The sequence below is a fragment of the Setaria viridis genome, chromosome 4, assembly GCF_005286985.2.
Source record: "Setaria viridis chromosome 4, Setaria_viridis_v4.0, whole genome shotgun sequence".
NCBI lineage: Eukaryota > Viridiplantae > Streptophyta > Magnoliopsida > Poales > Poaceae > Setaria > Setaria viridis.
In genome coordinates, this window is record NC_048266.2 from 1544155 (window position 1) to 1557944 (window position 13790).

Sequence of the window (13790 nt, forward strand, 5' to 3'; positions counted from 1 at the left end):
AGTATCAGTATCCATCTACCGCCACCATGCATGGTCGCCGCTGTCACCAAATTCTCCCATGCACGCACATATACCGTGGAGTAACTTTTTTTCTGACCGCAGCACAAAACTTTTACTTCTCCATCAGACCGACGCACATACACATTCTATACGTGCATGGGTGCGTGGCACATGTGGCAGTCCCTTGTATAAAATTGTCGTTAGCTATCATAGAGCAGTAACAAAAAAGCCAAATTAAAGGTATGGAGAAGAAACAAAACCCCAGATCGCGAGAGATTTTAACGCCACGGATTGACCGCGACAAGGCGATAAAAGTACTCGTCCATGTGGCACGAGGCTGCCGTCGAAGCACCTGCAACAACATTTCCAACACCATGAGCTAGCACAGCCGCCTAAAGAAACGCACTGCGAGCTAGCTTGGTGGCCATCCTTCACATCTCCTTTTCGCCCTGGATGGCTCGCTCCAGATTGAAATCTCTATAAAACAGCTGGAGGGGCCAAAGGAACTTGCCTTTTTCCCAACTATTTTCCCCTTGTCACGACACGAGAGACAACGATCTCCATCCAGATAACACTGTAAAAATTAAAGAATTCTTGCTTGTAATAAAATTTAAAAAAATGATGACGATCGCACTGTTATAACAAAATGCAGCACGCCAACAACACGAGGCCGGTAGCACTAGAAAGGAACTGACGTCACACCTCACTCCATTAGAAAAATCAAAAGCGGTTTTAATTATAATAGTAATTGTTGAGAAATCGGTACCCCGAACTTGACACCAACTTCCTAGAAATGGCACCAAAGTAGTGTATTACCACGTCTTGTGTAGACTCTTACCCACACTACTTTGAGAAGACCTTCGCACTGACACTATTCTAACATGACACCACTACACTACATGGCTACCTTGCAATCTCCTACTTGAGACCTCTTATGTCATGTTATGGCTAGGAGGGAGGGGAGCGTCTCTATTTATAGGTGCTTATGGTCCTTGTGGTGTTGCCATGAGGCAACTTCCACACTCTTCTTTACAAATATCTAACTCTAGAACTTTCTCTCATCCTTATCCTACCATATAAGTATCTTGTTCTAGAGTATTCATAAGTTGCCATGAAGCATGTCAACTCTAAACTCTTGACATTTCCAAAGTCTTCTATAACCTTCATACTTTGCCATGATCTTATCCTTATGCATGTCAAAGTCTCGTGATTTTCAAAACCTTCTAGAATGTTCCAAGTATGCATTGTACATTTCAACACTTCCCTCAATGCATACTTGTCTCCGGTGTTCGAACTATTGCATGTCACTGCCCTTGGATCTTCTATGCTCTACCATTACGAACCTTTTTCTACACTTACCCTCGTGATTTGGTCTTCTCTTCTTTCAATTAGTCCTCTGTCTTTAGCTGGAGGTTTTCTGCAGTCTTATGTTTCTATTCAGTTCTTCTTTCTTCTTTACTCTCCTACTTGTCCGTCCTCTAGGTGCTTCCTTGTACAAAGACAAAATCACAACAGGTGAAGCATTGGCATACCTGTGATCTTCACATCTACATCCTTCTGGAAGCTTCTTCACCACATCTCTTGTCTTCAAATCCTCATAGATCACCAATGCTCCATCTTCATCTTTGCCATGCTCTTGTGGCTCCCCATCATCATGAAGACTAGGCTCTATCTTCTCATCTTTAATATCTTCTTTCTCATCGCTTAGAGCATCCCAATCTTCATCAATATCATATCCAAATAATACGAATCCTTCAGAAGTATCTGGATCTCTCACCTCCATGGAGAAGCCACCTTCTGCATCCTACTCTTCTTCTTCTTCAATGCTAGTTGATGGAGTTTCACCTTCTGCCAAGTCTTCCACGAAGTAAGCTCCATCATCTTCAATTGTGGTAGCTGCCTTAGCATCCCACACTTCTTCACTTGGGTACGTACTCAAGACTACTTCTTTTGCTGTAGCCACGTTTCGTTCTGATGCCTCCGTGGACTCCGGTAGTCTCGTGCCAGATGTCCCTTCTTGCCATAGTTGAAGCACTCACTTCTTTTTCTCCTCTCGCTCTTGACTCACTCTTGGTCATCTTCATTGCCGCTCTCTTGTTGAGCTCCCCTTGAATAGCTGCTCTTCTTTGGGCAATGGCTATCACCTCTTGTCCACTCCTTCGCCTCTCCTTGGCCTCTCAGTGGACCCTTCTTCCTGATGAAGAGTGCCTCCTCTTCATCCTTCTCCTCCAAAGTGATGTTGCCCATCTTCTTGGCTAATGCCTCCTGATTAGACAATAAGTTCTCCAGTTCCACCAAGGACAGTTGTACTGGCCATCCACTCACTGCAGCTATAAACCCACTATACTCGGGTCTTAGGCCGTTGATGATGATCCTTCTTATCCGAGCTTCGTTGACCTTCTCCTTCGGGTCAAGCTGAGATATCTCCCAGCAGATATTCTTCACCTTAGTAAAGTTCTTGTTAATGCTTAGAGTTCCTTGTGAGATACCTGCAAGCTCTTTCTCTAGGAGCTGGAATCGTGCCTCATTTTTCTTCGAGAATAGCTTCGCCAATGTCTCCCAGGCCTCATTTGGTGTCTCCGCGTCTCTGATGTGCTCCACCAGATCTTCCTCGATCGTAATCTTCAACACAAACATAGCCTTGCCTGCCTTGACTCACCACTTCTGCAAGGTTTCTGCGTTCTCCTTCGGTGGAGGAGTTTTCTCGGTGCCTGCTACGACCTCCCATAGGTCCTGACCCATCAAATAGGACTCTATACAGATCTGCCAATAGCCATAGTTGTGGCTATTGAGCTTCCTCATGCCTCCTGTGCTTAAGAGATTCGCCATCTCAATTGACACCCAGCATCACCTACGCTTGGTCCCGGACAAGCATTCCTTCACAGTCTCGGACTGTGATCTCCGGCAGAGTCTTCCCTTAGCGCCTCTTGGTGCCACATCGAGCAATGTAAGTGCTCAACAACTGCACCGACCACTATGAGTACCCCGCACTCACCACAAAACTCCTCCCAATGACGGTCCGAACTTGACACCGACTTTCTAGAAGTGGCACCAAAGTAGTGTGCTACCACTTCTTTTGTAGATCCTTACCCACACTACTTCGAAGACCTTCGCACTGACACTAATGCGGGAGACCAACTCTCTACAAGGAAACTCAAATTTTTATTCAGTACTAAATTTGATACAAGACTCACTTGCACGCTTTTTGTGTGGCTATCCTACAATGACACCACTATATTACATGGCTACCTTGCAATCTCCTACTTGAGACCTCTTATGCCATGATATGGCTAGGAGGGAGGGAGCACCTCTATTTATTGGTGCTCATGATCCTTATGGTGCTGCCATGTGCCAACTTCCACACTCTTCTTTACAAATATCTAACTCTAGAATTTTCTCTCATCCTTATCCTACCATATAAGTATCTTGTTCTAGAGTATTCATAAGTTGCCATGAAGCATGTCAACTCTAAACTCTTGACATCTCCAAAGTCTTCTATAACCTTTATACTTTGTCATGATCTTATCCTTATGCATGTCAAAGTCTCTTGTGATTTTCAAAACCTTTTAGAATGTTCCAAGTATGCATTGCATATTTCAACAGTAGTAATTAAGTTATTGGTACAAATGATTATAGATAATAATACATGTGTTTCTTCCTAGCTACCACTATGTCCTTTCGATGATGTCTTTTCTTTTAATCCTGGGTTTAATTTTCTATGATCTCTTACAGATCACCATGCACACCTCGAGCTCGATCACTTGGGCACACGACGACATCAGCAACGGCTCTGTCTGTCACCCTAGGGATTATTCACGGACGTGTACACACGTGCGTGCGAGCGTGCAATACGGCCGGCGGCCATGCACGCATGTAGAAGATGATGGAGTTAGTGCGGCGGCGGCGCATGCATGTGAAGCAACTACACGTTGTCCATCGTCAAGTCCGCGTGCAACGACGACACCGACCGCGCGAGGCTCCACAGGTCGCCGTCGCCGACGCCGACGGTGGTCGCGTGCACGGAGGAGGAGAAGGCCGCGGCGGCGGCGCTGCCGGGCTCGTCGAAGAAGGAGACCATGGTCTTGGACGCGTCGGAGAGACCGTTGAGTTCGTACGCGGCCAGCCGGTCCAGCGCGTCCCAGTCGGCGATCCCCGACGCGTCAGCGGCGCCGCCGTAGTCGCCCGGCGGGCTCTGGAGTAGGCCGCCGGCGTGCTCGAGGGGCGGGAGCTTCATGAACTTCCCGTAGAGACCGCCGCCGGTGCACGCCGTCGCCGTAGTTGTCGTCGCCAGGTGGTGGTGGTGGTGGTGATCCAGCAGCGCAGGCTTGGTGTCGTGGTGCTTGGTGTTGCTGCCGCAGGGCCTGCCGCCGATGTACTGGAGGATGTGGTCGAGCGCGTCGTCGCTGGCCGAGTGGAGCAGCTGCGCCTTGGCGTGGTCGCTCACCGTCACCGACGAGCAGTTGCTGGGGCTGCCCTCCATGGGCGCCGCCATCTTGGACGAGGCCGCCCCCGTGTGGCCTGTCACCGATGCGGTGGCGCCGCCGCCGCTGCTCTGGCCGTGGTGCAGGAGGTTCTTCTTCTTGAACACCCTGCAGATCACCCACCCCTCCTGCTCCTGCGCCGCCGCTTGGTCCCCCGCCGCGCCGCGGATCTGCACGTACGTTCATCAGCAAACATGTGTGAGAGGCTATTAATCTAGAAGGTGTGCCATGATGCATGGTAAATTTTTCCTTGTAGGGTTAAAGGTGAATTCCGAAGCATCCAAAGCTGGTCACTGCATCCCCATTTCTGCCAAAAGGGAGGAGCTGCTCCCACTGGTACCAGACCACCTAAGCGGCCTAGAATCACATGCAAAGATTTGCCATGATCAGAGAGCCAGCTCAAAAGCCACCCCTCACTCAGTTGACCCCGGAAAAGCTACGGATGAAACAGAGACTACCTCGTTTGTCCTACGCCCTTGTCGACGCGTGCACGAGTCCACTGCCCACTGCCCCGTACGTACGTCCTCACTGGCCACTGGACCATGCACTACTACCATGTCAGTGAGTCTCTGCTAGCTACTCCTGCACTACACATGATTGGCGGTAGCAGTTTGTACTTGCTCGGTTTGTTAGAGCAGCTACAGCATTCTATTTCTGTGCGTGTCCCGGGGTTGTGATGAGGGTATGGTACGGCTACGGCGGCCGTGTTCGGTTGGCTCGCCGGCAGGCCGCGTGGCTGTGATCTTGCTGGTGGCGCGGGGATTCTGTGGCCGGGCCGGCCGGGCAGCCTCGACCCAAAGACGCCCGGCGCCCAACCACCCCCAGGGCCAAGGCACTGAACCTACCCACCACAACACCTTCGTCGTCGTCCCTGCTCTGCTTTGGTGACAGCGAGTGGGTGAAAGCGCCACCCCCACTCGCGGAAGCAGGCATGCCCCAGTTCCAACAACCAATGAGGTCGCCAGCCATGGATGGGTCGAGACGAAGCCTGCCGGCCCCGCCACCTAGCTAATCAAATGATTCAATCACCTACGACGACGTGTACGAGAAGATAACAGTCTTCGTCGTCGTCGTCGTCAGCTGAACAGCTGCATGCAGGTACGTACATGCAGGTACGTACGTACGTACGACGTAGGTAGGAATAGATTGTGCTCTGTATACTGTATTATGTACGTACTGCGGCAGGCGACGGCGAGGAGTAGTAGGGGTCGCCGGCGGCGGCGGCGGCGGCGGCGGCGGAAGGGTTGTGGGCTTCGTCGAGGCGGTACTCGTGCATGATCCAGTCGGACTTCTGGCCGTGCGGGGCGCGGCCCTTGTAGAAGACGAGCGTCTTGCGCATGCCGATGCGGCGGGCGGAGGTGTAGATGGCCTTGTCGCGGCCGGTGGCCTTCCAGAACCCCGCCGCCGTGGCGCGGTTCGTGCGCGTCCCCGTCGGGTACTTCTTGTCCTTGTGGCTGAAGAAGTACCAGTCGTTCTGGGGGCCCGACCCGATGCGGCACTTCTCTGCAAATTTACACCGGCCATGTCGGTCAGTAAGATTCAGTTCGGAGCTAGGTGGCATTGCTCATCGATCAGTCATCACTAGTAGGAAGAAGAAGAAGAATGCTCCTCGCACCTTGGATGTCCCATGGCTCGAGCTTGTTGAGGTCGACGTCGCGGATGACGTCGAGGTCGATGCGCTCCGAGGCCACCTTCTTCTTGAGGTAGTAGGTGAGGAGCTCCTCCTCCGTGGGGTGGAACCGGAACCCCGGCGGCACCACCGACTGTCCGTTCACCGAGATGCTCATGATCGATCACTTGCTATTGCTAGACTAGCAAGAACAAGGAAGAAGAAGGGTGCGGCAGTATGTAGTGGTGTATCAGCTGATCATGTACAATTCTTCAGACGTCGACCACCATTGAGAAGCTAGGCAAAGGGAATTGAGGCCGGCCGGTGATGGGGTACAAGGAAGCAAGCTACAATGGAGGGTGGTTATATATAGCTCCTGACACCGGCTAGTGGGATTAGTTTCACCAGGCTATAGGGAAGTGCCACCAACCATGAGAGAGAGAGCAACCAAAGCTGTGGACCCCAGCCGGGCCTGGGGATCGGAGGAAGAAGCAGCAGCAGCGGAAGAGGAGGAGGAGGAGAGGGGAAAGGCGAGCGGCCGCCATCGGCAGCCGTGACGCACGACCTTAAAAATCTCTGGGAAAAGCACGGCCGGCCAGGCGTGCGAAACCTTCCTTGGCGTCACGCCGGGTCGCCGGGGTAAAATCGAAATCGGAGTGGCATGTCGGGCATGGCCAGCATAACCACCACCGCGGCAGCAACATAACCACCACTGCTGCTGCAGCAACTACAACAATAACAGCAACGGCAACAGCAACGGAAAACGATATGCGACGCTGTGCAAGCTCTTTTCATTTCTTTTTTTTTTCCAGATGGCCTGCTCAGGATGTTCCAAGTAAGGTTGGTTTTGTAGTAGTGACGAGTGAATGATGAATGATGAAATATTAAAACGGGTTTTGGTTGCACTTGTTGCTGGTGGCAAAGGGGAAAAAAAGGCAACAAGGTTATTAAGATTTTTAAACTAGTTTTGGTTGCACTTGATGGACAAAAAAGATTGTAACCAGTACTATGCTAGTATTAGAGAAGCCAGCGAGCAAATTAAAGCTAATAGCTTTTTGACTTGTTCAGGAAAACGATAAACAAATGACCTCGCGAGCATGCTTTTTCTAAAAAAAAAATGTTATTGTTGCAGTTCAGTTGTAGTGCGCAATAGCACTTAATCTTTTTTTTTTTGTAAATTCGTCTCCCTCTCATTTTTCCTTGATGAGCAAAGAGAGCACAAGGGGGATGGATGGAGACTGCAGCCAGCAATCAACAACAGAAATAATTATCTTTGACAGTAATTGCCCATATTAGTCATCACATGAGAACAACAGGTGCTGACTTTTACTTTCAATTATTATCTAGTTAATAAACACTAATTAATGGTAATGAAAGAACACAGAGACATATTATATATCCTTGCACACTCACTTTTCATGCATAGTTTTTATTTGTTATATAGGTTGTTGGTTTATTGCTTTGTGGAAAATGGGAATGAGGTACTTGAGATAATTGGAACACATGTGCTAATTTAGACTTCAATTAGCTAGAGAGGCTAGCTGTTTAATGATGGATTGAATCCTCATTGCAATGCTGCTTCCATGCTGACCTGTGTTATGCATGTCAAGATATATAATATCTCAGAACTAACACCATTAATCTATAGATGAAAAAGATGGGCTGAGCAATTTCTTTGACAAATTGGTCTGGTTGCCCGTACTTGCATTTATATTTCTTAGATATGACCAGTACTTAGATTGTTTTTCTTAAATAGAATGCACCATATTGAAAGTGTCTTGTGTGTCAACGATTAATAGATGCCCTCACATGATGTATGGTACTACTCAATTTCTTCTATTATCAAAAGTGGATGGTTGTTGGAATTGCACTAGAAAATTTTAAGTGGCTTGTTATCCTACCGATACCCTTGGAATTGTTATCCTTGTATTCACCCCTTATAACCATAAGATCAAGGGTTCATGTGCTACTAAAGGCTCCTTATAATCGTCGGATCGAACAGCGGTAGCCAGCGATGGGTCATTTGCTATAGATTGTCCTCCCTATGATATTTGTTTGGTTTCGTCTCTAACCAAAGCTTGCAGCATTCTTTGAGGACAGCAAGGTATTGTTGAAACATGGAAGATCCCAGTTAACAATTTATATAGTCATTGGGGTCAATTAACCCCTATGAATTTTGCTAATCCTACTATAATTCCACTAAGGGAATAGAAATTCTCTCTTTCAAATATATTAGATTTCAACATGTATACCCTAATGGCACCAACAAAATAAACTTCTACCTTTGCCCCTGGTTAGGTTGGAAACTTTTTCTCTAATTCGGATTGTTTCTCATGAGAAGGTAAAAGTGGAGCTAAGAACCAGAGGATGAACGAGGATTTATCTTTTTGAAAATTTTAAGGTCAGATGTGGAGCATTTATTTTGGGCTCAAAACCTTCTGATGTCGGGTTCCAAAGTTTTTTTTGCTAGTTCGGGTTAGAAGTTCCTGATGAGAGGGCCAGGGTGGAGCTTTGGAATGGAGGTGTATGTGTGCGTGGTAGTGCTCCGTGTTCCCAGTCGTGAAACCTAGCTAGGTTCCCGTCTCTTGAGGATCGGATACCGACCTCGATGTGGCCTTGTTGAGTGCCGAACAGAACACACACACACACCCGAGCCGCACCCATGCATGCTATGCATGTACGTCTCCGCATCACCTACATGCTGACAAGCGACTGCAACGACCCATCGATGGATGCCCGCTTCCGGCACCACCACCCGACCGGCCGGGCCCGCCTGCCAGCGAGCGCGCGTCGCCGTCCCGCGCCCGTGCACGCCCACGCCCGCCCGCCTCCTCCTCCTGCTCCTCCTCCGACGATCCCTCCCCGTCGCTTTCGCCTTTCGTGCGCCATATCTCCGGGCCGTAGCTTTCCGCGGAGATCGCGCAGATCAAACAGTTGCCGGCCGCGCGCGCGCGCTCGCAAGTCGTCGCCGCCCGCAACCCATCCAGCTGGCCCGCGTCGCGCGTCGGCATGGCACCATGGATCCGACGAGTTGTTGCTACTAGCTGAGCTCGGCTTCCGCGAGAAGCTCCATCGATCGAGCTCTCCGCTGGTCTTCGCCGCGATCTCCCTGTGCTCTCGCCCCGACGACGTGTTTGGAGACGGGTCGATTTCGGGGCGGGCATCGATCGGTGTTAGCTCGCCGCCGCTTGTCTGATCTGACTGCACCGTCGATCGATCCGTCACGAAACCACATTATATTACCCTGCTGCTGCTGACCGCTAGGTCTTCAGAGCAGTACTACTGTACTGCTTCCTGTTCCAGTAAAGAATGCTCTGCATCTGGAGTGACCAATTCGCTTCTTTGTTCGATCCAGAGGAACGAACGAACAGTTCCCACAGCACAGTGTCTCATGTCGTGGGTGACTTGGGGTCCAGCCACAGCCAGCCCAGCCCTAATGCCCTAGCAGCAGCTGCTAGGTCGGTAGCTAGCTGGGCAGCTAGGACACTGCACTATGAGCCAGAGCCCGTGTCGACCCGGCGACGGCCGCCGATGTGGCCCGCCGCGGGCCTCACAGAAAAAAAATGCAAGGAGGCCACCGGGTGGCGCCACCGATGGACGGACGCGATCGATCGGTCCGTGATGTGAATCTCGATCCAACGCCTCTTGACTGAGTTCACTACTGACGCGGACGGTAAACAAAAAAGCATTCAGTCCCCGCAGAAGGCGATGGGGAGCCAACGGTGATGGACGCATGTAAAAATAGTTTACTTTTCATTCATCAGTTTGATAAGTTTTTTTTTACTTTTTTAGAAAAAAAAGAATTTGGACGTGTTGATTGACAGTACGTGACTAGTGGTTGTGCGTGCGTGTTTTTTACTCCGAGCCAATGGATGATGGATCGTCAATTAATCTCGAGTGTTAAAAAAAGAGAGAGAAAATGTCCAGAAGCTAGGCACAGGTGGACGTAAACGGGCGATTACGGGGTAGATGGGTAGGTTTTTACTAGGGTGGTAGTAGTATAATATAATCTACCTGTGGAGGATTTGACGGGGCTATGTTTTTTCCAGAAAGGTGAGGATTCGACACATGATCGTCTCGGCTACCGGCCGGTGGATTCGACCGGTTGACGCGCCCCTTTCTCGCAGTATTTTACTCGGCGGTTACATCCGTCCACTCACTCACCGGCTAACCTCTACCTGTAGTCGGCATGTTGCCGTACGTAAACAGATGGACGGACCGTTTGCATCTGCAGCAGGATGAGTGAGGCATTTATTTTGTTTTTATAATAACCCTGATTGGTTGGATACTTGAGAATTAAACCATAAGCTAGACTGTTTTCAAACAAGTAAGTGCTTGTTTTAGCAGCTTTGTATTACCTTACACGTATGAAAAAGATCTTTTGCATCATGCATTACCATCGTCGGAACCTAGGAATTTTGCCAAAAAAAAATAATAATCAGAAAGCCGTGCGTGGACAGTGTCCCGTCATGTCGAGAAGAGGAAAAGCAGCAGGGCACGAAACGAAAAAGAAAATCAAAAGGCTTTGGTGTGAACCGTGTGCAAATTGGCCAGAGATTACAGCAGAGACAAACAGTCGGGTGATGGGGATCTCCGGTTACCGACGGTAGGGCCCCCAGCTCTTCCCCGGCTAGCTAGATAGCTGGATCCCAGACGCGAACGCGGCATCCGAAAGTGATGAGCGAGCGAGGCGAGCTGAGCTCGATCGGCCAGGATGGCACGTCGTCGACGGGTGGCACACCGCCTGCAAAGCCTGCTGGGCCCTGCGGATTCTGCATCCTGCACTCTGTGCTAGCGACCAAACATGGGCTTTTTCGCCGTCACGGGATGTCTGTCCCGGCCCCCAAGAATATTTCTCCATCCGCCGTGTCCACCCGTACGCGAGACGAGCGAGCCAGCGCATGCCACCCGTCGCCGGCCGGCGATCGTGCGCCGTGACGACGGCGAAGAGCCGGTTCATGAACCCGAGGAGATCGACGAAATCCCCCCGGCGCGCCCGCGCGCGGCCACGGCGAGCGCACGTCGCGCCGTGGCGACCGATGATGGCCTTCGTGTTCTAGACGCCGGTCGTGTTCTAAATCGCAGTGGCAGCTCGTGATGCCGTGGTTAGCTCAGTGCGCGCACCGTTAAAACTGACTTGTCACACATGAACCATGGTCCCTTTAGTTTTCCTTTGCCAGGAGAAGAGGGTGTTGTTGGGTTGGATTAGTGGAGGAGGGCTTGTTCTAGAGCGTAATTATACGGGTTATTTAGCGCGCTAATCCCCTGCCTTTCCGGGCTCGTAATCATTGCCGCGCCCGTAGATCGTGCAGACGATCACCGCCCGAGCTCGACGTAGCAACAACGGCGACGGCCAGGTGATGGACGGAATGGTGGCTGACATGCAGTAGTGCCCGTAGCTACTACACATGCATGTGGGGGCTAGCTTGCATTGCATGGTTTGTTCGTGGATTGTGAGTGGCATTTCCGTGTCAACCCCCGCTTTCCGACGGCGCCACGCGAATTCCGTTACTCCAGCGAGACACCCAGGCACAGTAAACCCTTCTCTCTTTTTTTTTGCCCCGGTCAGTGATGAAGCTACCAGTGTCAGTGAGCGAGTGAGTGAGGTGATCGTGCAGGGTGGTAGCCATCGTGACAGAGCAAAAGAGCACGGAAAGGGAGAGGGGCGGCGAGGTGCGTGGCAACATCTGGCGGCCGTGTCGGGCCATGTGTCCGTCCTCCCTTCCTTCCGCCGAGGAATTTCTCGGTGGGGTTCGGAGTTAACGTAGGGAATAATCTGACACCAACGTTAGTGATCATCCAGAGAGGAGATCATGGGTCAGCCGGTGGCAGTGACGGACGATGGATATTGGACAGACGATGCTGCTAGCTGGGGGAGTGTGTACGTGTCCGAACGCGTAGATGATGGATGCTCTCTTTTTGAGCTGAAAGCAATTCGATCCATCTGTGTGCTTGTTTTGGTGTTTCTTTTTGTTCACTAGAGAGCTGATCGAGCTTCTGGATAGTCGGGGAGGGGTAGTGGGGGGATATCGAGAGATGATTCTGACTTTGCACGAGCTAACACTACTAGCATGTACTGGTAGTGATGGATTGGAAAAGGGACGTGTGGTTAACTAGTGTTGTGTTATGGCTATCGACGCTTGCTTCGTTCCCAATTTAACTGCATGCGTTACCTCCATGCATGGAGCGTACGTGGAGCATGGAGCATGGAGCATGGAGCAGGGAGCAGGGCCGGCCATCCCCCTCTTTTCTCTGCGACCTTTCTTTATTGTAGGCTCACTACTCCCTCGCTAGCTTTTGTAACATGCATGATCATGTACTTTGCCGTAGTGATTAGTTTACTAATACAATGTAAAGGAAAGGGAGCAGCAAGCAGGGGAGGGGGGTTTTGCTTTTTTTCGTTTTCAGAAAGATCTACTGGGCTCACTCGTTCACTCACTCCGGTACTACTTCTCCATCCAGTCTTCAGGAGCATCATGTGCTTTGATTCATTCTGTCCCTCCAAAGCCGTGGGGAATTGCTTTACATGGACATGAATATCTCATCTACTCCATCAGATATCAGATATGATCAACGAGTCATAAACTTTAGTAAATTAGGTAGCTGAAAAGAACTGTGGCAGTTTCCAATCTGTGCACGGGCTCCCATAATTGAATCGATATCCCTTTAACTTAGCTCACTGCTCACCCTATGTGGGGCAGTTCATTTGAGTAGTAGCAGTATAGTTTGAGATCAATAGTACTTTCAGCAATGAACAATTGGTTGTCCATCTTCCATGGCCATGATTACCATGCATTTCCCTTCTTGTACTTTGCCATTTTGACTGCCAATTTAAATTCATCTGCTACTCCAACCAAAAGCACAGCCACAAAAGCACACACGACGAGCAGCAGCATTAAACAAATTACCCAAAGCGAGTTTGATTAGTTAAATTAGCATGATAATCTTTCCGAGTTATGACAAAGTTTTGGCATCAGGATGGCATCATGCGCGGGGCGTACGCGGGTGTGGCCTACACGGCCGATCATGCGCGCCAACGGCACAACTCGTGCATGGCGCACCGGGGCGGAAAAGGGCTCCGATTCTCGACATGCAATCATCACGGCGGCGAGCACCCGGCGTTCGCTCGCTGCATGCGTCGACGCCGCTGCCGTTGCCTCCATGGCAGTTGCCCGGGAGCTCGGGCGTCTCGTTTCCTTCTTTTTCTTCTTTTTTTCCTCTTGAGCCCATGCATATGCGTCGCACCAGCTAGTAGTAGTACGACCGCTATAGGTAGTAGGTCGTGGACGCGAGCATTAGCGAGCGAGATCTGGCATTATATTCCTGGAATGATTGATGATCCATGCTTCAGTTGATTCGCTGACATGCTTGAGCCCTTTTTCGGCTCTCATTTATGTCCAAAGTGGGGGAAAAAAGGGTGCCAAAAGAATCTTATTCCCTGGCTGCCCTGCTCTGCTTCAAACCAGCACCTAACGCCCACACTGCAAGAGTTCCTAAGGTCACATAAATGAATTTCGTTGTAAACATTTTGGCTTCCAGTTGATTCAGGGGAAATAAAGAAATTGGCTCTGCTTGCTCAATACCTTGGCCTGAATACAAAGAAGTAAAGATCAACAGCCTCAACCTTGGTTCCTTGATCCTGCCTAACCATATCCAAGTGCCTTTCCTTTCCAACCCCATCTCACCAAACGGCGGCCACC

General features: G+C 50.3%; 1 protein-coding gene across 1 annotated transcript; it reads right to left on the reverse strand.

Moving 5' to 3' along the window:
- Positions 1–3572: 3572 nt before the first annotated feature.
- On the reverse strand, positions 3573–6576 carry LOC117851650 (uncharacterized). Its single transcript, XM_034733512.2, has 3 exons — positions 6097–6576; positions 5659–5984; positions 3573–4651 (listed from the first exon to the last, which is right to left on the reverse strand). The coding sequence occupies exons 1-3, from the start codon at positions 6266–6268 to the stop codon at positions 3923–3925; spliced, it is 1227 nt and encodes a 408-aa protein (XP_034589403.1). The 5' UTR covers positions 6269–6576; the 3' UTR covers positions 3573–3922.
- Positions 6577–13790: the final 7214 nt, after the last annotated feature.